Source organism: Epinephelus fuscoguttatus, linkage group LG1 (genome assembly GCF_011397635.1).
Source record: "Epinephelus fuscoguttatus linkage group LG1, E.fuscoguttatus.final_Chr_v1".
Taxonomy (NCBI): Eukaryota; Metazoa; Chordata; class Actinopteri; order Perciformes; family Serranidae; genus Epinephelus; species Epinephelus fuscoguttatus.
This window is the reverse complement of record NC_064752.1, coordinates 23872475-23897703: the sequence shown is the minus strand read 5'-3', so window position 1 is coordinate 23897703 and position 25229 is coordinate 23872475. Positions and strand designations below refer to the sequence as shown.

The following is a 25229-nucleotide window of genomic DNA, read 5'->3' as shown; positions in this document are numbered from 1 at the left end:
CATTCAATCAAAATTCAGATGATTTTGATTGGTACAGAGGAGTCCAAAAGACATATAATACCTTGATGTAGTGATCCAGCCGCGGGTAAACTCTTCTTACTGCAAGGAGGATGGAGAAAAACGTCCTGTGTGGGAACGAGGTAGTGACCACATGTGTGACTTCGGGAAAGGAAAAGACACTAAAGCCTGATGTCTCATAGCTCTTTAAAAGCCCCTCGTCGGCCTCGTTTTCTCCCTCACTCAGAATACTGCCCACAGCATAGCGACATTGTGGACCCGGCACCTAGAAACAAGGATCAAATGAAGAAATGAATAAAGACAGATAAGAGAGAGCATACAAACAAGATAGACCAATGGATAGTTTAGATAGATAGATAGATAGATAGATTCCTCATTACAGTGATTCTAAGCACCATCATTATATAGAGCCTTAACACAGCAGCACTGACAGACAGATAAATGCTCTGAAGCCAAAAATGCTATCTAGCAATTTAAGAACAACTCTTGCTGTTTGCTAAGGGGTTTTTAGGAACTGACTGCACAAAACACTACATCATCTTTCCCCTTTGCCAGTCAGTCTACCCTGAAAAAACTGAGAAAACTCTGAAATGTCACCTACAGTACCATCAACATTTCAAAAGTACCCGTCTCTAACGACTGATGAGTCGTAAACACTAGGGTTTAATGTGAGGTCATTTAAGAGTAGCGCATAGCATAATTTAAAGAAATGATGAAATGCTAGCAAAGAAAGATATCTTCTCTGATGTCATCCAGGTGCCAAATTTAAGGAGAAAACATTCCCATTAATTGGAGCTCTAATTGGAGAATTTGGCAGCGCAGCAATTATTGCTCCATCCTCCACTCTGAGCACCCCGGTGCCCATTAAAGAAAAAGAAGAAAAGAGAGACACTCTTTACAAATGAATACTCTTGGGACATCCAAGACTTTCTCCCCACTGTGCTGAGCTGAGCACCGCTGAAGGCTCGTGTAATAAATAAGCTGGAATGGTCCAATTTGTCCATAAACCTATCAATGTTACGCTTACAGCACAGCCAGCATGTCTGAGAATGCCTGTTTTCCTCTCTGTTCTTCAACATGCAAGGCCAGTCATGGGTAGAAGTGCGGTGTTCACCGAGCACTGCAGACTAAGCTGTTTTTTTTCCCCACACAGCCCCAAATTCAAAGTTTCAGACACATACAAACAAAAATACTGCAAGAAGTTTTGTATATTTGAATTATTCTGTGGTGAATTCTAATTATCTGAATTAATTCTTAATCTCATAAGAGCTTCGCTATGGGAAGAGCTGCAACAATTTATAAATGAATCAAATAGCTGATCAATTTGTTTGAGCTAGTTTTAAAAGGTACACTATGCAGGATTTTCCTAAAAATAATGAAGATGTAAACCCTCTCATTCATTCATTGTCCGTAACCTATTATCCTGTCAGGGGTCGCGAGGAGGCTGGAGCCTATCCCAGCTGACACTGGGTGAGAGGCAGGGTACACCCTGGACAGGCTGCCAGGCTATCACAGGGCTTACAAATAGAGACAGACAACCATTCATGCTCACATTCGCACCTACAGCCAATTTAGAGTCACCAATTAACCTAATGTGCATGTCTCTGGACTGTGGGAGGAAGCTGGAGAACTCCGAGAACATGCAGACTCTGCACAAAAGGGCTCCCCCACCCTGGGTTTGAACCAGGAACCCTCTAGCTGTGAGGCAACAATGCTAACAAATGCTAACAATGCTACCTCTCAGTTATCACTTGTGACCCGACAGAAGTGCATGGTAGTGTATTTTTCTGCAGGGACTCTGCCCTCTGCCTGTGTTCTACTTATGTTCTGTGTCTGGAGTATTTATGGACGTGTACACCCACAATGCTCAGGTGAGGTCAGGGCTTTATAAAGAAAAAAGTGACCAGGCGCCAGACTATCAGCAGCAGGCATCCAAGAGACGCAGTGCTGAAAAAATGCAAATATAGCAAGGCAAAATGCCAAACGAGAGTGAATCTGGGGTTGGTTGCCTTTTAGTGTCACAAACCATAACTGACAGTCCTGCATAGTATACCTTTAAAGGGGAACACCAACTAAAGTAAGAATTGCAATATGTTATTTCAATGGCTGAGGAAATCAGTGTTTGTGAACACAAGCTACTCTCTCTCAAAGCCTAAAACTAGAGAAGTAAGTCTCAAACTTGTGATGTCATAGGGTATAAAGTCTGGAGCTGCTCCTCAGACAATGGATGGCAGACTGATTTTGTGGTTCCACAGAATGTTTGTTCTCTTTTTTTACACCCCAATGACCTTTCTTCGACTGCAGCGTTCTCAGTGCTGAAACTGAAAATGTACTCATACACTCAGAACATTCCCCTGGGTGCTGTCAGTGTCATCTATACCATCTCTCACCATTCATTATCTATGGAGCAGCTCCACACATACCCTATGACATCACAAAGTTGAGTTTTAGATGTCTAGTTTTTGGATTTGGGAGAGAGTTTTTTATTCTTACTAATAATTCTGGACTGTCTTAGACCATAGAAATAGCATGTATGAATTTTGAAAATGGGTGTAGTTCCCCTTTAAGCAACAAATGCCAAAAATGCTCTGGCTGCAGCTTCTTCAATGTGAGGGCCTGCTGTTTGTTATCTCATTGTAAACTGAATAGCTTTGTATTGTGGACTGCTGGTCAGACAAAACAAGACATTGATAATGGATGTGATGGACATTTTTGTACTTCCTAACATTTTATAGACTCAACAATTTATCAGTTAATTGAGAGAATGGTTTGCAGATAAAATGACAGTGAAAATAGCGATAGTTGCAGTCGTGCTTCAGGGTTTTAGGATAAGGATCTCACATTAGTCATCTTTGTAATAAGGGAAACAGTCATTTACAGGCTAGATTCCGAGATTTGTTTCTTACTGTCAGTTTCCAGCTGTACTATCAGGTCGGGAAACTTCAGTTTGAGTCAAGTTGCATTAATTGCATTCAGTCTGACTTGAGAACAGTTTCCAAGCCTATACTGTGTGCATTGTTTTCTCTTGCCAGTGGTGCAAATTATAGATTTTTCCTCCTATGTGTTGGCATTGTTGTCACGCATGAAGCAACAAACTTCAGCAACATATACATTAATGATGACAGATATACCACACCTTGTTTGTCTACTAAGCTGTATCATTATACTTTAGATGCTCAGTGGAGATATCGAAGGGAAGATTCAATTAAGGCTCCAAAAAAAAAAGAGATAATCTCCATCAAAATGTCCGCAATCCCTAAATAAACATCTGCTCACCACTGCAAATCAATAGAGACTGTCACTACAGTCGAAAGAGGAGTCAGGTTCTCAGTGGAGCTGGCCAAACTAAAATAAAAACATGTCAAGCACTTACAAAACACATTGATTTTAAATATCCAGTTAATGGCTCGACTGATCTTATTTTAAGTACCAAAAGTACAGTTTGGAAAAAGCACATACTTCTGACACTTTGGATGTTTCAGGGGCTCACAGTGGGGAGTCTGAGCCAAGTGGATTTATTAATCATCACAGAGCTCCATGTCGGGAGTTCAAGAAGAAAGAATCAGCGCCAAAAGCACAAGCCTCTGTCCACAATCTTTGTTTTGCCTCTCCGCGCTCATCAAGACACTAGAGTGCCGTCTTTTGATGTTTCTTCAATACAATGACAGCTCATCTAAAGCAAAAAGTTTCCGAAATTCAGCTGAAGGAACAACGGCTTCGTGTCTCTGATGCGCATGGTCTGAATTGACTTTGGTAAGGCAACAAAGTAAGAAAGGCAAACTATCTCCACCAGCATACAAAGTACTCTCCATCCGTGCTCACATTCAGAGAGGCTTACATTTTAAATGTTTTACTATGACTTTCTGAAAGGGCAAGTATCAGAGAGATTTTCAACTATTTCATCATTCAGCACAAAGACTAACTTTCGGACTGATACACATTTCCTGTCCAGCCCCCGCCTCAGCTGCCATGCCCACAGCTTTCATCATAGGGTGACCCAAACATGGGTCCCTCAAGATGGGCAGACACATGTGTCATTTCACCACTGCTCCACTTGTCACATAGCTTTTTATTTAGACAATCCATGTCTCGAGAACCGCAAACCCTGACCCCGATCTCTTTCTTGGAATATCAAGTTTGACAGAAAACTACATGGTCCATCCCCGTTACCGCCCTCTGACGTTCGTCAAAGTTGGACGCAGAGGGGGGAGAGGAGGAGAGGAGAGCTGCAGGGTAGAGGTGAAGTGGGCGCACTGGGTCAGAAACCCCCCCTGGCTTTGAAACAGTGAAGAGGCTGGTGGAGGAGAAGGGTGTAGCTAGTGGGGCCCAGAATATGTGTTAGCCATTTGAGGGAAACAGACAGAGCTGCTCCAGCCCTGTATCCATGGCAACCATCCGAGGACCAACTCAAGTCCTCGTTGAGGTCTTTTGTTTCTCCAGAGGAAGTGATTAAAGGAGGTAAAAGTGAGAAAAGCGAGAACAGAGGAAGAGACTCGCCACGCTGACACTTATCCTCTGTCAGCTGCACTTCTGAAAATCTTTCTCACTGAAAATATCAATGGACAGTGTCTCTCTATTTAGACACCAAATACCAGTCCTCCTATCTGAGAGCACTCTCTGGGGCTCCTGATGCCGGGACTGAATGGCATCCTGAGGCTCGGACACTAATGAGCTGAGATCATTACGCCAATTATTTTAACTTAGATCAGGACTTGGCTGTGACTCTGTGCGGAGGAACTAGGACCCACTGCTAAACTAATTGCTGGCTTGGGAAAAAGAGGATGAGCATAACAAAAGTGTTTTTGAAGCAGAGCTGAGAAGAGTCCATCACTGAACTCTGAGTACATTCCATCAGGTTGTTGTGCATCAAGCTACAGCAGGTTTAGAGCCACTTAAGTCAATACTGCTGAACTGCAAATGGTTGATAGCAGTTTAATTCAGATAGAGAATAAAAGCAACATTAGAGGTCAGTGATTCTGATAAAGGTAATGTCATAATTTATTCAATATATCAATACTGAGAGTTTGACAATGTCTGGTATTGGCACTTCCATATACAATATTTCATGTACAATATTTAACAACCAAGTAAGACGCTGCTTGATTGTTTTACTCGGCTAGAGCTGCCACTTTGTAACTTGGAACAATATAAGTTTGTGGTGCTGCTGAATTGTATAGAGTTATACTGACAGACGTTTTTAATATTTTTTTACACCCTTTTTTGTTTTAGCAGTAATGGTAAGTGAAATACCACTCTGACTAATGACTAAACTACAGATTTTTCGTTGACGAACAAATTATTTGTTTAGTCTATAAACTGATCTATTAATTGCCATTGCTTGTTTTATCCAAGCTTCATTCCAAAATGCCAATTCAATTTTAGAGCTACAAGGATTACAGATTGATCTAGTCAAAGGAGAGAAAATTTATCTGCCACTTTTTCAAAATTAATTAAATGTTTCAGACATTTTTCAAGCATAAATGTCAAACATTTGCTAGTTACAGCTAAATTAATAAGTGAATTTGCTGCTTTTCTTTGTCATTTATGATCAGAAATGAAGAGTCTTTGGGTATTGTACTGTTGATTGAACAAAAGACGTAAACTGAAGTTGTCACTTTTGCTTCTGCAAAATTGTGATGAGCATTTTTCACAATTTTTGGACATTTTATAGACTAAACTTTTAATCACTTCATCATGAAAATAATCAGCAGATTGGTAATTAATGAAAATAATCTATAGCTGCAGTCATATTCAGTTTAAAATGAGAAAAAGCAGCAAATTTTCACATCTGAGAATCAGACACTCATTTTAAATTAATAAATGACTTTGTTGATTAATCCATTAATTGTTTCAGCTGGGACTGCATGGTATCGGCCGATATCAGCTTTAAAATGAACTATCAGAGTCGGCCAACATGCTTTGTCTTATTTTGCAAAATGAATAAAATATTACATACACTGAAGAGCATTGCATTTCATGTCTCCATCTGCTGGTGGGCCTCACCATAAGAGTACGCATGCATGATATGATGATAATTTCACAACAGAAGAGACTTGATGATCACTAAAATTAGCTGTGGAAAAAAGTGGATATATCGATATCAGTATCTGGTATTGGCCAAATAAGTTGTTAAATATGGGCATATCAGATATCAGCAAAAAATCCAATATCCTGCATCCCTAGTTTCAGCTCTAACACATGTTACACATGTTAGTAACATGATAATACAATCCTGATTATAATCTCTTACATGTCCCAGCTCTCTATTGCATTCTCTTGTAGGGGTCACACAGAGGTCAGCAGTTGACAGCCAGCTACGTACAATGTTCTTCATTCAATATTAGCTTAGCAGAGGCCCTCTGCAGAATTGTGATCTCAAACTTCAGACCCTCCACAGCGCAACAAAACTGAACTGCTTAAAAATTTCAAGGTGCTGCTCCTTGTCTCATTCCTTCTTGTTCTGTTTGGGCTGAGTCAAAAAAAAACAACTCACGCTGGACTCACTTTAAAATGTGGGAACTAGCACTGCATGATTTTGGAGACCCCAGAGAGTGAGCAGTATTCAGTATCAGGAAAACAGAACCTTCAGATGTTGTTTCCTGCTGCTTATAGACACTGAGAGTTTGGGGTGGATGGAGTTCACACAAGGAAAAGGTTGAGAATGTACAAAAAACATCTTGCAGAGAAATCCATCTTTCTAAACTTGTAAACGAGACCACAACAGCTTCAGTCACATTCACACAAATGTTTGAAGTTTCCTTATTTTGACCCTTGATCTTTATGGTGCTCCACAATGGTCAATAGTGCCCTGTTTTATTTCATACTGTCATTTTTCCCCAGCTGACACTTACACTGTACTCTCAGCTCGAGCAACAACAACGCCACTGTAACTCTGATTTACACAACTAGTTGCTGCTGTGAAGACTCCGGGCTAACAAGACAAGCTATTCATCTGACTGTCAGAGGCTGAATCCAGCATAACCCGCCTGGAAAGTTGTTTGATTTGCTGATTGATGGAATATGTTTGATGATTAAAAATACACCATAACCCTGCACAGCTGTAGCCTAATTACACTCCCTTGTGGCTAATTTGTATTGTGGCCCTGCAACATACAACACTGAACCAGAACACCAGCCAAACACACATACATATCAAATCAGCGGAGGAATCTGACTGAGAGTCTCCAGATATGGCCACTGAGCGGTTAGACTCAACAGATCTCATTAGGGAAATCAGCTGATTCATAAATTGGGATGTATTTAAATACCGTACTGTGAAAAATAAGATCAATATCAAGAAATAAATGTCATTGTATTTAAAAAAAAAAAAAAAAAAAAAGTGAATTACTGTTAGTAGGTGACCATATTTTATTGCTTGTATTCAAAATTATTTGTATTTAGTGAAATATAAATCTTTATTTCATAATATCCACTGTTGAATATTCCCATGGACGTTAAATTAAGGTTTGGGAATACATCTCAGGACCTCAAATGAACAGCTCATAGATGCACATGGATGGCCTAATATTTTATGACATCTGTGACATCTGAATCCACAAAACACACCACACCCTGTCCAGATGTGCTGTGATATCGCTCAAGGGAAAACACAAAAATCAGTCACCGCCAGAAGTCTTTGTAAAATGCTGAGAAAAGTAGAAAGACAGGATGCCAAGACTGTTGAAATGCCACCAACTGTTCATCATGAAAATAAGCATTTTAACTGGATAAATGAAATTATGCAAAGCATCAACTGTTACCTGCTGAGATGTAATTCATCTATGACCACTTCACGTGTTTTAAGGGAATGGCATTATCGCCATCTAGCGGTTGACTTCATAACACAGCTCACATGGTGAAATCGGCCTGATTTTTAAGCTAAAATATTGAATGAACTGTGGGGAAATAGGAGCACATGTAAAAAAGAAACTGCTGTTCTACTAAAGTGCAGTAGAATGGATGCTTACCTCTTTAGGGTCATCGTAAAATATCCCAATACATGGCAGCTTTGGTCCAATACTGTGAGACTCCTTAAAAAGTTGCCCACAGTTTTTGTACGGTCCTTCTTTGAATTTGTAGGCGAATGTAATCTTCTTTATGGGAGGAGAGCCAGTCAGTATGATGATGTCTGACAGGAGACCCGAGTACAAAATGTAACCGGCTACTGTTACAAGACCTATCAACAGGCTAATGACCACACACAGATTGAGCCAGTCCGGCATGATAGCTTGTTCAACGGCGAACAGGTACCGTTATTTAACTTCCTCTGAACCTTTAACGAAATTGTCACAATGTCTTTTATCAGTCGGACATTTTAAGTTAACGTCCTTGAATAAACTTAAAACAGCAAAGATTTAACATTGCACTCTGGACTTCCTGGAACCTACCATCTATGCCGAACAAAGGGGGGAGTTTGTTTCAAGATAAACTCGTAAAACTCTTAAAAAGAAAATATGTCCACCTCGAAAACATCTAACATACTTCAGATTTACTGTTAATATATGTGTGTGTAGTTAAGATGCTCATATGCCATTTAATAAATTAATAAGTGCCGACGTTTGCACCCGGTGACCTACATTATTGTGATGCCCTTTATTATTGCCGCTTTATAATGTTTGTAGTTTATTCTGAATGGAAGTCCATGTAGCCTAGGCGAACTCAAGATGCAACAGTTCAGAGACTTTATATTTATAAAGTGATACGAAACAAATCTAGTAGACCATTAAGAAACACTGGTTTAACTGGTCTACCATATTTGGTTAATAATTAATATTAAACTGTGCAGTGCATCATGGCATGCTACTTCCTTGATGGTGAAGTAACCTTGTGAATCAGAGTTCAAGAACAGCAGCAAATGACCACTGAGTGTTTTTTTTTTGTTTGTTTTGTTTTGTTTTGTTTTTTTTTGTATTTGAATGTTATGGATAGTGTCGAATAAAAGTCGAATAATTTGAACTAGTTGAACCTTGAGAGTTGTGTTACATGTACTATATACCCGCCCCATGAATAAGAGGGTTGGACTTGGCAGAGACTTGTTGACATCAGAGCGCTTTCAAAGACGTGAGCTGAGCGTATTCTGTTTCCACTTAATTTACTACAAATTTGTGTAGTAGATGAGAATGGCTGGGAATGTAAAAAGGTTTTACGACCTAACAGCTAAGCTGCTGTCTGGAGATGCCTTCAGTTTCTCTGCACTGAAGGGAAAGGTAGTGCTCATTGAGAATGTGGCGTCTCTCTGAGGAACAACAACCAGAGACTACACACAGATGAACGAGCTCAGCAGTCGATACTCTGCCAAGGGACTCGTTATTCTGGGTGTGCCCTGTAATCAGTTCGGACATCAGGTAGGCCATGTGTGAATTCAAAGGTGGCTGACATATTGTGTTTATCCCTGGGAGGACAGTATTTACATATTAGAATAAATCTGACGTGTCAAGGACTTTAAAGCAGCTCACCTTTATGGCCTATTTGTGTGTCTTGGTCATCAGATTGTAGAACAAAAGCCATATGTATTGTTTATTAATATCATAGCTATATTCTAATAACTATTGTCATAAAGACATGTTGAATGTATGCCTGTGTCAAAATGTATGTCTTTTCAGTCTGCTTTGAGACAAACAGCTAAACATCTACATCCTTTTACATAAGTAAAAACTGTCATAACATTATGATCCTCCATAAAAATCCTGCAGTCAAAATGTAGCTACATAAAATAAGTATTATCAGAAAAGTAAAGTATCAAAAAGAGAGTAGGCATACTCAAAAGCAGCAGAATGGCCCCTTTGAAAGTGCTATTACGCTTTTACTAAAGTTATATAACATTGTACTGTATAGGTTGGAGAGGTGGGGCTCATTTAAGGCTAACTGCTTCCTGGGTAGTAGTATGATAACAGTGCCTCATATTTTAGACTTTGCTTGTAGTTCTTGCATGTAAAAATTTTAATCTGCAAAATGACTGGTTACTGCAGCTGTCAGATAAACACAATAAAAAGTACTGTATTTCCCTCTGAAATGCAGCCTAGCAGAGTAAAATAATAAAGTAATATAAAATAGAAATACTCAAGTAAAACACTAATGTAAAAAATGTACCAATGGCCTTACTTTTTCAGTTTGAAAGTAAGGGTGTAGATATTGTCTGGCACTGGAGGGGACTAATGCTTAATTTCCTACAATGTGGTGAATGTTTACGCACCACTTTGTGCCTTTCCTGCATCCGTTTCCAGTGGAAATGTCTTTCATTTTGTCAGAATTAAAGTCCTCTGATACTTACATGTTTTAATTGTGGGGGTCAAATGCACATGTTCTAAATAGTGAGGGGGACATGTCTGCTGCATCCCCCCAAAATCTATGCCTATGTTTGACTTTTAATCAACTTGATGGCATACTGTATATAAACAATGTATATAATAATTCTGTATTATTTATAACAGGAGAACTGCAAGAATGAAGAAATCCTAAAATCCCTTAAGTACATCCGTCCAGGGAATGGCTTCGAACCCAACTTCCAGCTCCTCCAGAAGGTGGATGTGAATGGAAAAGATGCCCACCCCTTGTTTGAATATCTGAAAGAAAAGCTTCCACACCCCTGTGACGATGCCATGTCTCTCATGTCCGATCCAAAGTACATCATGTGGAGTCCCGTCAGAAGGAATGACATCTCTTGGAACTTTGAAAAGTTCCTGGTTGGTCCTGATGGTGAACCTTTCAAGCGCTACAGCAGAAATTTCCTTACCATTGACATTGAGGCAGATATTAAAGAGCTACTTAAGAAAGTCAAGTAAAGTGTGCTAAAACAAGCTCTGGGTGGCAGGGACGGATATATGACCAGTCTCACTGAATAGATTAATCAGTGCACATGTTTTTCCACCTTCACTGTTTAACTCTAAGTTTGTGATATTTCCAGATTAGTACTACACTTTGGTTGTTCAGCCTTATTACTGAATGAAGACACTCTTTGAAACCTTTTGTGAGAGGAGTTTCTGATGAACATGTAAAAGACTGACTGAGCCACTGTGTAGCCTAAAACTCATGTCACAAATGTAGAGGAGAGGAGAGAGGAGAAATAAAAATGTACTGTCATACACAAACAAAAAACAGTATTCTTGATGTGGACATTGTAATTTCTTTTCTTTGAGGTATTTGTCAATGCCAAAATAGTTTTGTTTATGCAAAGAAATTCTATGGACATGTATCACAGGTATTATATGCAGAGAGCAAACAGCATGTTTTGCAAATAAGACAGATTATTATTCATCTCAAGGGAAATTGTTGTGCAGCAGCTTCACTGCAAAGTTAAAGGAGTGCAGATACAAAGCGTGCAACATACAGGGACTTAAATAACAACAGAAAGCAAATGCATTGCAAATATAAAAAACAATATAGAGTAATATAAACTGAAATATAAATAACAACAAAAATAAAAACTAAAATATATAATAATAATAATAATAATAATAATAAATATATAACTAGATATATAAATTCTCATGTCTTGTAATGTTAGGTGTAAAAGAATACATTTGGTGTTTGCTGTACATAAACCCACTGGAATATTTATCCTAGCTGTGTCACGCTAACATACAGTGCTTAACTGTAAACGCAACATGTGTTACTGTACATAACTGTGATTTTTAATCATTATTCCCCGTGAAGTTAAAGCAGCAACAGCGCTGTCTCTTCCTGTTGAGGACGCAGCTGTGCTATCCTCGATTGAACGCTACGCTACAGGCTACACTGCTACTCTGAACATGGCTGGCCAGGAAGACCCAGTGCAGAGAGAGATTCACCAAGACTGGGCGAATCGAGAGTACATAGAAGTTATTACGAGCAGCATCAAAAAAATCGCCGACTTTCTAAACTCGTTTGGTAAGCTTTCAACCAAAAGTGTTGCGGATAAGCTCACTAATGTGGATACACTATGCAGATAGCTAACATAGCTCAAGTTAGCTAGCTAGTTCCGCTAGCTTAGCTGTACGGCTGTTAGCATTGATGTTGATGTTTTCAATGGCCACTCCCAGCTAGCAGTTAGCTTCGTAGCTAGCTGTGGCTACAATGGCACTTTGGTATCAAGTCGCTTTACGTTTCGTTTCGCTTGTTAGCTAATACAAGCTGTCGAGTGTGTGTTTAAACATTGGTTTTAAAAGCTAACTGGTTTCAAGTGTCGGGGCTAGCGGGCCACTGTAGTCGTCTGTCTGTAACGTTTCAGCAGCTTCAAGCAGTTACCATAAACAGCGAGAATGTGCGTTATTGTGCAGTGAATGCGGTTGTGAGTGACAGTAACGACAAGCTATATCTTATAGAGTGAAATGCCATTGCTGTTGATGGTAAAATGCTTAATGCAGTTCATCATCCTCAGATATGTCGTGTCGGTCCCGCTTGGCCACCCTCAATGAGAAGCTGACAGCGCTGGAGAGGAGGATTGAATATATTGAGGCGAGAGTAAGTATACTGCTGCAGTGTAATATAAATGAAATACCCTCTTGTGTGTGAATATGTCAACATTATATAACCATTACATGAATACATTTGTCATTACAGGTGACGAAAGGAGAGACCTTGACCTAGATATTACCATGGGAATACATAGCATCCCAGAGCCACCTGCCCATCATTCCCCTCCCTTCCCTGAATTTTTGGAATAAGTGTGATGGATTCCACCCTCCTTTTTTGGGATCACGTGGACCATTTTTTATAATATATGGCCGAGTTTTGTGTTGTTTTACCTCATGACACATTTGTATAGAAGATATGGGTCTGCCTTGGGTGTCAGTGATGCAAGCATCATCAATGTTACAAAACAAAAAATGATAATACGCTCCATAAGTATTGGTTTCAAAAAGTATCATGGGGCTCAATCATGGATCTGGTATCAGCACAACTTGTTGACCATCTGTGTTGTATGCAGTGTCATTACCACATCAGAGATTTATGAAAGGGGAACATCCTTGTGTGCCAAGTTGAACAAGTAATTGTGTAGTCATCTTTATTAAGGACCTGCTTGTACAGTGAACTGTTTGGTGATGTTTCAGGATTTAAATACTGTAATAAATGATTAACGATGACCCTGTTTGGTGGTGTAGCTTATCTAAGACCAGGTAGGTTGTCACATTCAAGGAGTTTATTCTTTTTAGCTCTCAATATACTAAGAGTAGACAAGTTAACAGGAAGATAATAAATACTGACAAACAGCTTAACAAAGATAAGTGAACACAAACATGTATAGCTGTTATCTTGCAATACATATTGGACAGGCAAGAGCTGGGGAGCAAATGGTACATTTTTCAGATAGGAGGGAAATTGCTGTGCAGCAGTTGCAGTACAGAAAGGAGTGTAGATACAAAGGGTGCAACACAAGGCCTTAAATAACAGCAGAAAGCAAATGTATTGCAAATATGTATTACAATATATATTACAATATATTGCAATACAAACTAAATATAAAAGTATGTAACAGTATGGTGCAAAATGTAGGAAAAAATCAGCTTGCAGTAAGGTTAAACATAATAAAATTAAGCAAGGCATAAAAGATATAAAACAAATAAAAACAATACATACAGTTCTTACAATGATGAGCTTAAATTGTTATCGGATATACAGGATTGTGCACAGTGCAAGATCCTGAAATGGAAATGAAATCTTGTAAGTAAATAAAGTATGAACCGTAAATTAACAGTAGGATTTAGTGTAGTTTTGTGACCTGATTAAAGACTACAAACAGAAACTGAAATTGCCCTGAGAAGAGCTTCATATTCAAAAGTGAGGTGGGTTTTAGCTGTCATAGTAGGTTCTGAATCTTAATGCTATTTGCTGTACATGTCAACTTACTTAAAGTCTAATGTGAAATTGTTGCTATTTTTTAAAGCAGTTTGATCACAAAAGACAACTGCAAACATGGCCAGCTTCAAAGCTCCATAACCAGCAAAATGGCCGAAAGTATACTGTGTCAATTTTGCCCTTGGTCTTGCCTTTCAGGCAGCCTGTTCGGTCAGCGCTGCCTTCTCTAACCATTGGCAGGCAAAGACTAAGACGTAACAAAAATGCTATCTTAAACAAATTTGATGAAAATTCTTTTAATATAATACGAAAATAAACTCCAAAATGAATGACACTTATCCTTTTAAAGACATAGTGATGCGATGATGTGATAATATTGATGATAATAGGTGCTCATTTTGTGAAAATTACGTTGAACCATAGACCATATATTATTTTCATGTAGTGTGGCTTGATATACCCAAATGGATAAAATGAAATATCTCATAATTCCCAGCTTCTATCTCAATAGACAATATTACATCTGGTGTGATCTTAAAACAAACATCAGAACTGAATCCATCCCGATCATTTCTAAATTTATCCATCCCGATCATTTCTATATTTAAGAATTCGAAGTGTACATAATTTAAAAAAAAACTTATAATAGGAATAAAAGCACAAATGCTATATAATATTCTAAAAGAAATCCCACTGTAAGGGATAACGAGAAAAAAAATTTCCCCTTGTACGATACTTATTTTATTTTATTTTATTGTACTAGTTTTCCCAAGTTGTTCAATATTAAATTTCCATTTAAAATCTACAGTTAAAAGCACTTTCTTTGTAATCCGTTTTCAATCTTCAATCTTGTATTGTAGATGTTTACATTTGTTTACTATGCTGTTGTTCACTTTGGCAATTCTCCTGTCCTTACCATTATTTAGTGAAAATGAATGTTGTCATGCTTGTTCTGTACAGTTCAATAAAAATCATTTTTAAAAAGAAAAAGAGTTAACAGAGATTGCACTTTCTTTAAAAGGTTCTGGCACTATTGTATTGTCAATCCTACAGCCTGTTAAAGACCTCAGGACCTGGTGCTGCCTGTGAGGCAAATACGGGGCAAAATGATCTTAGTTCCCATAATGCACCGGGCTACACCCCAATGCATCTTGGGATAAAGAAGCTGTCGTTGTAGTGTTGAAAGAAGTCCTTGAACGTGAGATGAATTTTTTTCTTCAAGACTTTTCAAATACATTTTTGAAAAACTGCTAACATCAGTGGCTCATAACATTGTTAACAAACTACAGGTGAGTTTTTTTGTACATTCAGACCGGAAACTGAAACAGTATTATTATCTCCACATACGTTATGTCGGTTAGCTATCGTCAGACCCGGCTCCATGTTAACGTTATGGGTTACCGCACCGGCGGCAGTTTGTTTTGCTAATTGCTACACAGCTACTTCAACTGTAACGTTAGCGAAACTACTCTGTGTTAACGTCTAGCATGGTGATAACCTAAAAATGCAACACTGTTTGTATAACCCAGTTTTTTGGCATTTTTCCAGAGTCGTGGTTGTGTAGCTGAGAGAAATGGGAGCAGATAAAAGGTGAGTAAACATTTAGGGCTAGCGCTGTTCGCCATGGTAGGTGTGGCTAATCAAAATGGCAGTGTTATTTTTAATATAAGTTCCAATATTTCCCCTTGAGGGAGAGTGAACGTTACAACAACGTTAAATGTAACTTCTAGTGTTACATTAACTCTCGTCTTTATGACCAGTTAACCTGTATTACGTTATCTCTGGCGACAGGGTCATAAACACTTGTCGATATATAATCTAATTTTTCCATTTCATCGTAGCCATTGTCTCTCTCAAATCCAAATCAGAAAAACAAATTTGAAGAACAGTTTTTGAAAATATAGTACAATCTGTTCCCCTCCTAAAAATGCCCACCATATAGAAAAGTGTAGGAAAATAATTCTGCCACCATAACCCACGAATATTGAAAGCATAACTTGAAACAACCTTGCTTTACTATTCATTAGAAAGGTATACATTTTGAAATATGTATGTACTATAGCATAGCCAGTCATTGTGCTCTCCAGTTTAAGAGATATTTGCATGTCAGGGCTGTTAAACATAGTCAGCGCCTGAAATTAGACAGTGGCCACAGACTGTAATTACTCTGTTGCACAGTTGTGCAGCGTCTTTCTAGTCTTCCAACCACTCAGTGTTTTTACACTACATGTCACATTCAACCATTCACACATGCACTGAAACACTGGTGGCCAAGCTACTATACAAGATGCCAGCTGCTACTCAGTAACTACTCACATGTTCTCACATACTGATGGAACAACCATCAGGAGCAACTTGGGGTTCAGTATCTTGCCCAAGGATACTTTGACATGTTGACTGGAGGACGGATCGAACCACTGATCTTCTGCTTAGTGGACCTCCACCTCTACCTCTGAGCCACAATTTAGACAGCAGGAAATGTGAGGAAAAAAATCTACACTGTAAATCATTGACCACACTTGAGACAGTGCCTGTGCATCAGGGAAAACCAATTACACTTATTTTTTTCTGGTATATTAATTATTTAATTATGGTGGTGAGTTTGCAGATTCAATAGTATTTGATTGTGTATTATTATAAGTTATAAAATGCAGTTGCATACCAGTTGTGCTGATTTGTCGCTTTGCCTTTCAACGGCCTCCTGAATAGGATTAGTCGGACAGAACGTAGCGGGAGATATGGCTCTGACCAGTCCCGTGATGAATCGGATTGGCGTGACAGACGAGAAAGAGACCAAGAGCGTGATCACAACATGCGCCGCTGGGGAGAAGAGAGACGCAGTGAACGTTTTGAAGGAGATCGTCGAGGATCTAGAGACAGTCCAGAGGTAGTCATTCTCATATCACTGATTTTGGTAGTTTAATGTATCAGTTAAAATACTTTGCTGTTTGGTGATATCCACCCATAACTGATTAACTCATGTATTGGTTTTAAAGCAAAGAGAAAGGAAACGACGCAATAGTGATCGATCAGAAGATGGCTATCACTCTGATGGCGACTACCCAGAGCAAGATTACAGAAGGGAGCCTGAGGAGGATAAGAGGAGCAAGACCATCATGCTCTGGGGTCTGTCTCCTCATGTCACTCAGGATGATGTAAGTCTTAAGTTTACTTCTGCAGATATGCAACCTCTTCATAGTGTCATTCTGTAACATGAAATGCCCTTTTTAAGGTGTGGTGGGTTTTGAATCAATATAATAACTTATCATCTGAACATTGTTCAGATTTGTTTTGCCATAGACCAACTGGAGGGACCGCAGCCAGTGGATGTCAAGCTGATGAAAAAGAAAACAGGTGAGAACCAGATATATGACGGACCTCAACCTCCTCCCCAGTCTTTGACCATAGGGCCAATCTGCTTCCATTCAGACCCATTTCCCATAGCAGCTAGAAGAGAATAGTATCAAGATGCTTGAAAAAGGATTTAAAATGTTGATTTAAGAGTCATCATTTCAGTTCACTGTGGATCTTTTCGAGGTAAGTAAAAGCAACAATTACAGTTATAACAGAAACTCAATTGGCAGACACACTTTGATGTGGAGTGTGTTTCAATCAGTGGTATTCAGCAGGATTTCTTGCTATGGTAAAACTCCTAAGGAGTGGCCCACTGTGTACCAAACAAGGCCTGGGTCATGAAGCAGTTTGTGGAAGAGTTTGAATAATATGCCCATGGACTCTTAACTAACACGCCTCCCGTCTATATTTGAATGCTGTCTCTAGGTATAAGCCGTGGTTTCGCCTTGGTGGACTTTTATCACTTGCAAGATGCTACCCGATGGATGGAGACCAATCAGGTTGCTTCACAATCGCCAAGTCTAGTTTTAATCTTGGGGATCTGGAATATTAACCCAAAAGGCAACCAAAGTGTATTGAATAAGTAGTGTGGAAACTGTACAGATCTTTAAAGAAAAGAAAACATATGGACTGTATGACACAGAGCAGAAAGATTTGATTTGTGTATTAGTAGAGATGATTATATACATGATTTACAACTTAATGCTAAAACAAATAATTTGTTTAGTTAATTGCATTGGCAGTAGCATCACAGCTGCAGATTTGACTTGTATTGTGAGGTTACCTCCTAAAGAAATCTGCATTTAAAATAATGAACACTATCTTTATCATGTTATTAGAGACATTAGAGAGCTCTGCCCATTTCCTTTAAGCCAGCCTCTCAATAGATGAGGATTTTTTTTAATCTCCCGTTTTTTGGTTTTGTCTCTGTTTTTGTTTGTTATATTTTGTTTTTCTCTTTATAGCAGTCAAAAGTGTCTGTTAGGGTCACATTGTACACTTTGCTCCAGCTCAGCCTGGGCACTCGGGTCCCAAACACCTTAAAACCCTCTATACATCATGCTCACATATACATCACGTGCCTGTCTTGTCTTTAACACAAAGGCTATCTGTTGGGGGGACCCTCTCCCCCTTCTCTCCCTTCCAACACTGCTTGCTCTATTGATGAGATTGATGCTCGCCAGGAACGTGTGTGTGACTTTTGTCATCCTCTTTCAGAATCGCCTGACGATCCAAGGCAAAACCGTGGACATACAGTACAGCCAGCTCAGGAACAAATATGAAGATTGGCTCTGCAACACTGTAAGTTAATGATCTGTCTTGGTTTTATGGCCACATTATCCAAACAATGCTACTGCAGAACACTTCACACACAAACACAGGTCTCACAATTGTTGCAGTCCTGCCAGCTCTTTTTGTGGTACACCTACATTTGAATAAGCGGTAACGGTTAGGTTGTGTCTCAGGTAAGTATGGTATGCTGCACCAATATAGATTGCCTGTATTCTGAGGCAGCACTGTTCAGGGCTTTAGTAGGTGTGTAATAAAAATGATGTGAACGGTTACTTGCAGTGTGGCCTGTACAATTTCCGGAGGAGGCTGAAGTGCTTCAGGTGTGGAGCAGCCAAAGCTGGTAAGTAGTTAAATCAACAAGAGGCCACTGACTGCAGACATCCGGGCAGCCTGAGGCAACAGTGCCGGGATGCAAAGCAAAGTTTGTGTTTTTGGTGTTGTAGATGCCTAGTAAACCAAATGATATGGATTCATAAGTGTTGTCATCTCCAGATGTAGGCAAAGATGGGACACAGCATGCACTTTTTCCTCGCTACCTGACAATAATACAACAAAGGGGACAAAGCACAATACATAATGGATTTTATGAAATAGTCTTAGATTGTAAATACTGACTCGTTTTAGAACAGTTTCTTGACACTTATTTCTCTATCACCTATTTCCATTTCCTTGGTTACACAGTTCTGAATGTTATTTTAATGCACCTCTTACTTCTCTGTCATTCTCTCAACAGATAGTGAAAACACCAATAATAGTGGAGTCTCTGAAACTCAACCCACTGGAGATTTCTATGGGGACAGTAAGAACTTTTCTTTGATAGATGCAATGACCTACTTAGTTTGAAATGAAAAATATCCCTATCCCTCATAGACTCTTCTTAAATAAAGACATTTGTCCTCTACAGCAATCATCCTGAGAAATATAGCTGCTCTGACCACCGTGGAAGCCATCTTGACAGCCCTGGCACCATATGCTAATCTTTCATCTAACAACATTCGCCTTATCAAGGACAAGCAGACGGGCCAGAACAGAGGCTTTGCCTTTGTACAGCTGTCCTCTCCTCTGGTAAGGCATTGACACGTATAGATGAGCATTGTCACTGTTAATTCAGAGCCATAGTTTACTGCTATAGCACCCAGCCAATTATGGATGGCTTCCATTTGGCTTTCTTAATTGTCTTAAAGTTTCCTCCGTGATGAACTTGTTATATCATTGATTTTTGCAAATCGCTTAAAATGTAACATCACTCTGTTTCACAGGAGGCCTCTCAGCTGCTGACCATCTTACAGGGACTGCAGCCGCCTCTAAAACTTGATGGAAAAACAATCGGGGTGGATTATGCTAAAAGTGCTAGAAAGTGAGTATAATAGCGTAGAATATGCCTTGGATTTGTAATAAATAAAAAGCTATACCTACATTTGTATTCTCAGCGTTTTAATTTGCCAGATCTTGTGTATTGTTCCTCAAATTGCCTGTTTTGATCCACAAACCGAAGAGAAAGTGAGCCACATCTAAATTAAAGATGCATTTTTTTGCCCGTGGCCTGTTTTAGGGACCTTTTGCTACCTGATGGGAACCGTGTCAGTGCCTTCTCTGTGGCCAGCACAGCCATTGCTGCAGCCCAGTGGTCATCAAGTCAGGTAGGTCCATTTTTGGACACCAACATCCTGTTGTTTAACATCTCCCTTGTGTCAGTGTAACAGGCTTATAACCTATGCTTCACCTTTTCAGCCACAGCAGAGCTCAGAGGGAATGTCAGAGTACAGCTACCTGCAAGAAGGCTACACTCCAATGTCACAGGTAAGTAGAACAAATGAAGCAAACATTGCAACTTATCAACTTAAGTAGTTCCTCATTATTGAATGACTTCTTTCCAAAGGACTACCAGGCATACTACCAGCAAGGAGCAGGACCCAGCACCTCCCAGGGAAATGGGATTCTTGGAGGTATTAGATGCTTTCACACCTTGGTGTATCTGTTGTGTAATGTTAGCATCAGAAAAAAATGATATCCCAGCTGGTATGTTGTAAAATGTACTCTTTAGGTGCTTTCTATGTGATGACATGCAGCTGAGATTACAGGATATAACATTTGCTCACACTAAGGTTGTAGGACCAACAGTAGTAAATAAACACTGGTTTTAAAAGCAACAAGCACAGACAAAGAGATCTCAGCTAGATTCTGAACAAGGTGATAATTAGACCATTTGCACATTGATGCAGAGTGTTGGACAGATTCTCACAGAGCTTTGCTTTTCCATTTTTAGCTGCCCCGGGTGTAAAGATTGTTCCAACTGCAGCTGGAGTAGTAATCACACAGACTGCACAAGTCTACCAACCTCATATAATTGGGCAGCCAGTTATTCAGGTAACATACACATTTTTGTTGACTCTGTAAATACACTGTAGTACTGCTATTAAAATACACGGTGTGACAATCTCTAAATAACTGTTACATTATTTACAGGCATTGCCACTTGCCCAGCAGTTGGAGGCAAAACCGCACACGGGACATCTCCCAGGCATCGACACTGCATCTGTGCCTGTTGGCACTGTAGCTGCAGCCACTGTCACCACCACTGGTGTTGTAACAGCTGACAACAGCACTGGTATGGGTACCCAAGATCACATGACACCTATTCTGTGGCAGTGTGGTGTGCATAAAGAGAAAGTCCTGTCGAGGTCACTGTCACGTACATTATATTACAGTGTTTTCCTGACTGCAGCTTGAAACACAGACCATGGGTGGTCTTTGATTTTACTGACTAAATATGTAGACCATGCAGCAGTAACTGAGTTAACTTAAATTACTGCTAAAGCATAGTTCTTAAAGCTTAAAACTTAAAGAATCAAAAGGTGTCTGCTGTTAGACTGACTTCAGTGCTGAAGGCTTTGGGAATTAGGGCTGGGAACACTTGTTGATTTATCAATAATTCAGTAATCTTGGTAACTAAACTAAAATGTTTTTGCTGCATGAAAAAATCTCCAAATTCTCCAGTTTTCTATCTTCAGCAGTTGTTAATAATGCCATGATTTATAATCAACAGCTCCTGATACGTCAACCTATCAGTATGATGAGTCCTCTGGCTACTATTACGATCCTCAGACTGGCTTCTATTACGACCCCAACAGTCATGTAAGTAGTGCACAGCCGATGTATATGAGTCAGGTTGATTCTGTCATGCTGGTGAGAGTCACAGCAGTTTATATTATTTTGATCATTTATATTTGCGTTCTTCTTTGTTTCAGTATTACTACAACTCTCAGACCCAGCAATATCTGTACTGGGACAGTGAGAAGCAGACATACGTACCCGCGTCAACAGATGCAAATGCTGGACAAGGTGAAAACGCAGCAGCAAGCGGCAAAGAACCTAAAGAGGGCAAGGAGAAAAAGGAAAAGCCCAAAAGCAAGACTGCTCAGCAGGTATTGAGATATGAATTCTACACTGGCACATGTTGTCTGGTATGCATGAAGCCTTTTCTGAATTCTTTTAATTTTCAGACTTTAAGATGTTCACATCTGTTTGTTCCTCTCAGATTGCTAAAGACATGGAACGGTGGGCCAAAAGTCTCAACAAGCAAAAAGATAACTTCAGAAGTAGCTTTCAGCCTATTAGTCAAGAGGAGAGGAAGGAGGCAGCAGCTGCTGACGCTGGCTTCATTCTGTTTGAAAAGAAGGTAATCCAGTAAGATGTAACATCTGACAAAGATCTGAGACTGCATGTGTAAGCTTCAGACTTTAATATCCTAAATGGATCTATTGATTTATGTTTTACAGCAGGCAGGCACTCTGGACAGACTCATGCAAGAAGTGGTTAGGGTCGCTGAGGAGGAGCCACCAATCAGCTCAGTCAACACTTCCAAGGTGAGGTTTTTCTACATCCCTTTTCCTTTGCAGTGTCACAACTCCTCCCAACTTACTGCAAGCGAGCTTACTCTGACAGAGTGTGAAAAGTTGTCCGGATATAATACGAGTGAAGGGGCCTATTGAGCCTGCTGTCGCTGTTGGTTTAAAAATGGTTGGAGGTGCACGAGGCGTCGTAAAGTTAAAGCCAGGGCAAGCGTTTTGTCACACAAGCGACACGTAGCTCAGTCTCTTAGCTGACGCACAGAGCAAGTTATTATAGTTGCATTGTAAATATATAACCCCAGTTATATTCAAGTGTTATCTGTGTTAATAATGGTTACTTTTGTCTTTGTCTATCCCTGGTGTGGTTAGTTTGGCCTTGTGGCTGCCTACAGCGGAGACAGCGACCCTGAGGAAGGCGTAGCAGAGCCTGATAGTGGCGACGGAGGCCAGGACAAGATGACAGACTGGACAAAGTTGGCCTGCTTACTGTGTAGGAGACAGTTCCCCAGCAAAGAGGCTCTAATTCGACACCAGCAACTCTCTGACCTCCACAAGGTAACTCCTGCATGTTGTCTTCAGGCCTAAAGCGGGGAAAGTCCAACATGATCTTCAAAAAAATATGCAAAAATAATAGTTAATTGAGGTATTCATGTAATCTTTCCTAGAAAAACTTGGAGGTTCATCGCAGAACTAGAATGACTGAAGCAGAGCTGGAAGAGTTGGAAAGAAAAGAAACTGAGGTTTGGCTCAATACAGAATCACCCAGCTGCTTGTGAGTCATATTGTTCCCCTGCATAATGTGACTGCGTGAAATTCAAATATTTTATTTTTCTGCTGGTGAACAGCTGAAATATAGAGACCGTGCAGCTGAGAGAAGAGAAAAGTACGGCATCCCTGAACCCCCAGCGCCCAAAAAGAAGAAGTTTGCTCAACCAACACCTGTCGTGTAAGCAACTGTGTTCTGTTAAAATACCAAGTTGTGTTGCATTCTCTTTGCCAGTCCCTGCAGAGCTGCAGTTGTTCAATGTGTTTTTAGTGATGTTTAAATCTTAAATTCCCTTTTATCCCTGTGCAGTAACTATGAACAGCCCACTAAAGACGGCCTTAACAGTGACAACATTGGGAACAAAATGCTGCAGGCTATGGGATGGAAGGAGGGGAAAGGTCTCGGTCGTAACCAGCAGGGCATCACTACACCAATTGAGGTATTAAAAACAATTACCTGGTGGTGTCCCTCAGCATTAATACCTGTTTGTATCTCTAAAAGGTACTTAACGTGTGTGGTTTCTTCCTCAGGCACAGTTGAGAACAAAGGGAGCTGGACTTGGCACTAAAGGCACCAACTACACCCTCTCTGCGTCAGACACGTACAAAGATGCAGTCCGCAAAGCCATGTTTGCCCGCTTCACCGAATTGGAATGAGTCGTTAGTCTCACACTCAAATGATTTATCGTCATGGCCTGCAGATGATGCGCTCCATGCTGCATGATTTTTCTCCGTCTATGATGATTATGCCTTTTGTCAAAATGGTCAAACCAGACAGTAAGAAAAATCTGCAGTGGAGGCGTAAATGGTATAATTTATAAGTTGTACATAGGTAAAGTGAATTTACTTCATTTGTTGACATATTTCTTCTCTGTCGATGCCCTTTTTTTTGTCTCAGCACGTTGAAAAGATTGTACAGTTTATACAAAAATCTTGTCAGTTTGTACAGAAAATAAATGACATGTGATTTATGATGGTCTTTTTCTTACTTATCATCCTCAGCAGAATGTTTTTTACCAAATCATTCAAGTATTATTAATGAGGCTGTGTAATCTTCATCATATAAATAGACCAGAAGATGAAGACTCTAGTGCAATCTCTAGTCCAGATCATGCCAGAAGTGCATTCTACAAAGGCAAAATCCATCCTAATATTTAATCATAATTGACTAATGACTGATTTAAACAGAAATACTGTATAATATAAACATGTTTTCATTAGTTTATAATCAACTGAATGTAGGAATCGGTGTGTTCGTACTACCTTTAAAATGAGCTGTCCATCTGTATACAGAGCAGGTCCTTTTCCACAGAGCCTGGCATGCTGTTTCTACAGTCACACAATGTGCAAATCAAATGCTGACTTTAGGTTGGGTCATTTGCATTTTTGCGAGTAGCTCTCCTATGTCTGGCACATAGGAGTTCCAGTTCTGCAACCTCAAAGCTAAATGCCACTAAATCCCACACGCAAGGCCCACCCAAAGAATCTTAAGGCAGAAACCACCCAATAGCAAAAATGACAATAAATGGTCTTAACAGAGCTTTTGTAAACGAGAGAAAACATGAGATATATATTTTGTATTTGTCATCTCGACTCAAAATATCTGTAATTTCTGTAGCACCTCCAGAATACAGTATGTTGAAAACCTTTCTAGACTAATATACTGTGTACATAATCAATAAAATGCATTATAAGCTGATATCATTAGAAAATTAAATCAGAAAAAAGTTTTCCTATTCAAACAGTATTTCCCCCATTCACTTATCGCTGACACTCAGATGCCTTGTCCATTCCAGTGGATGGATTTTTTTTCTTTTTTTTTTCTTTTTTTAAGAAATATAAATTAGAAAAAAAAATAATAAATTACAGAAAACGCTATCCGACACATACAGCAACAAAATAGACTGAAGAGAAAATATCGTAACATAAATAAATAAATAAATAAATAAAAAGGTAAGTAAAAAAAATAGATATAGGTACACTCATCCTATGAATACTGCAAGTTGGGCTATACCAGGGTCAGATCAGGAGGAGTCCCAATTTATGACAATAAATCAGAAAAGGCATCCAAATCTTACTAAATCTGTCCTTGTTACCTCTCCGAGTGAATTTGATCTTCTCCAACTTAAGATGGAACATGCAGTAGTGTCCCTGATCCATCGGGCATGGGATGAT

At 39.5% G+C, this 25229-nt stretch overlaps 4 protein-coding genes across 4 annotated transcripts in view; 3 read left to right on the top strand and 1 right to left on the bottom strand.

The window, feature by feature from the left end:
• Window positions 1–8405, bottom strand: part of LOC125893750 (testis-expressed protein 264) — a 43890-nt gene extending 35485 nt beyond the window's left edge. Inside the window, exons 1-2 of the mRNA XM_049584641.1 lie at window positions 7986–8405; window positions 62–283 (exon numbers count right to left, since the gene is read on the bottom strand). Coding sequence (XP_049440598.1) covers window positions 62–283; window positions 7986–8240 — 477 coding nt within the window. The 5' untranslated portion in view covers window positions 8241–8405. The remainder of the gene's footprint in view (window positions 1–61; window positions 284–7985) is intronic.
• A 626-nt stretch (window positions 8406–9031) lies between these two features.
• Window positions 9032–11117, top strand: gpx1a (glutathione peroxidase 1a). Its single transcript, XM_049584672.1, has 2 exons — window positions 9032–9362; window positions 10449–11117. Exons 1-2 carry the CDS (start codon window positions 9132–9134, stop codon window positions 10797–10799), a joined length of 582 nt encoding a protein of 193 aa, XP_049440629.1. The 5' UTR covers window positions 9032–9131; the 3' UTR covers window positions 10800–11117.
• Window positions 11118–11691: 574 nt separating this feature from the next.
• On the top strand, window positions 11692–13079 carry brk1 (BRICK1 subunit of SCAR/WAVE actin nucleating complex). The gene is made up of 3 exons (XM_049584683.1): window positions 11692–11883; window positions 12374–12456; window positions 12556–13079. The coding sequence occupies exons 1-3, from the start codon at window positions 11766–11768 to the stop codon at window positions 12580–12582; spliced, it is 228 nt and encodes a 75-aa protein (XP_049440640.1). The 5' UTR covers window positions 11692–11765; the 3' UTR covers window positions 12583–13079.
• Window positions 13080–14928: 1849 nt separating this feature from the next.
• On the top strand, window positions 14929–24025 carry rbm5 (RNA binding motif protein 5). The gene is made up of 25 exons (XM_049584549.1): window positions 14929–15080; window positions 15340–15381; window positions 16501–16678; window positions 16788–16946; window positions 17076–17145; window positions 17572–17645; window positions 18364–18447; window positions 18718–18778; window positions 19172–19237; window positions 19343–19503; window positions 19698–19795; window positions 19991–20078; window positions 20170–20238; window positions 20318–20384; window positions 20705–20805; window positions 20905–21046; window positions 21485–21573; window positions 21687–21863; window positions 21977–22117; window positions 22218–22304; window positions 22659–22844; window positions 22955–23029; window positions 23135–23235; window positions 23365–23494; window positions 23586–24025. Exons 2-25 carry the CDS (start codon window positions 15365–15367, stop codon window positions 23709–23711), a joined length of 2547 nt encoding a protein of 848 aa, XP_049440506.1. The 5' UTR covers window positions 14929–15080; window positions 15340–15364; the 3' UTR covers window positions 23712–24025.
• Window positions 24026–25229: the final 1204 nt, after the last annotated feature.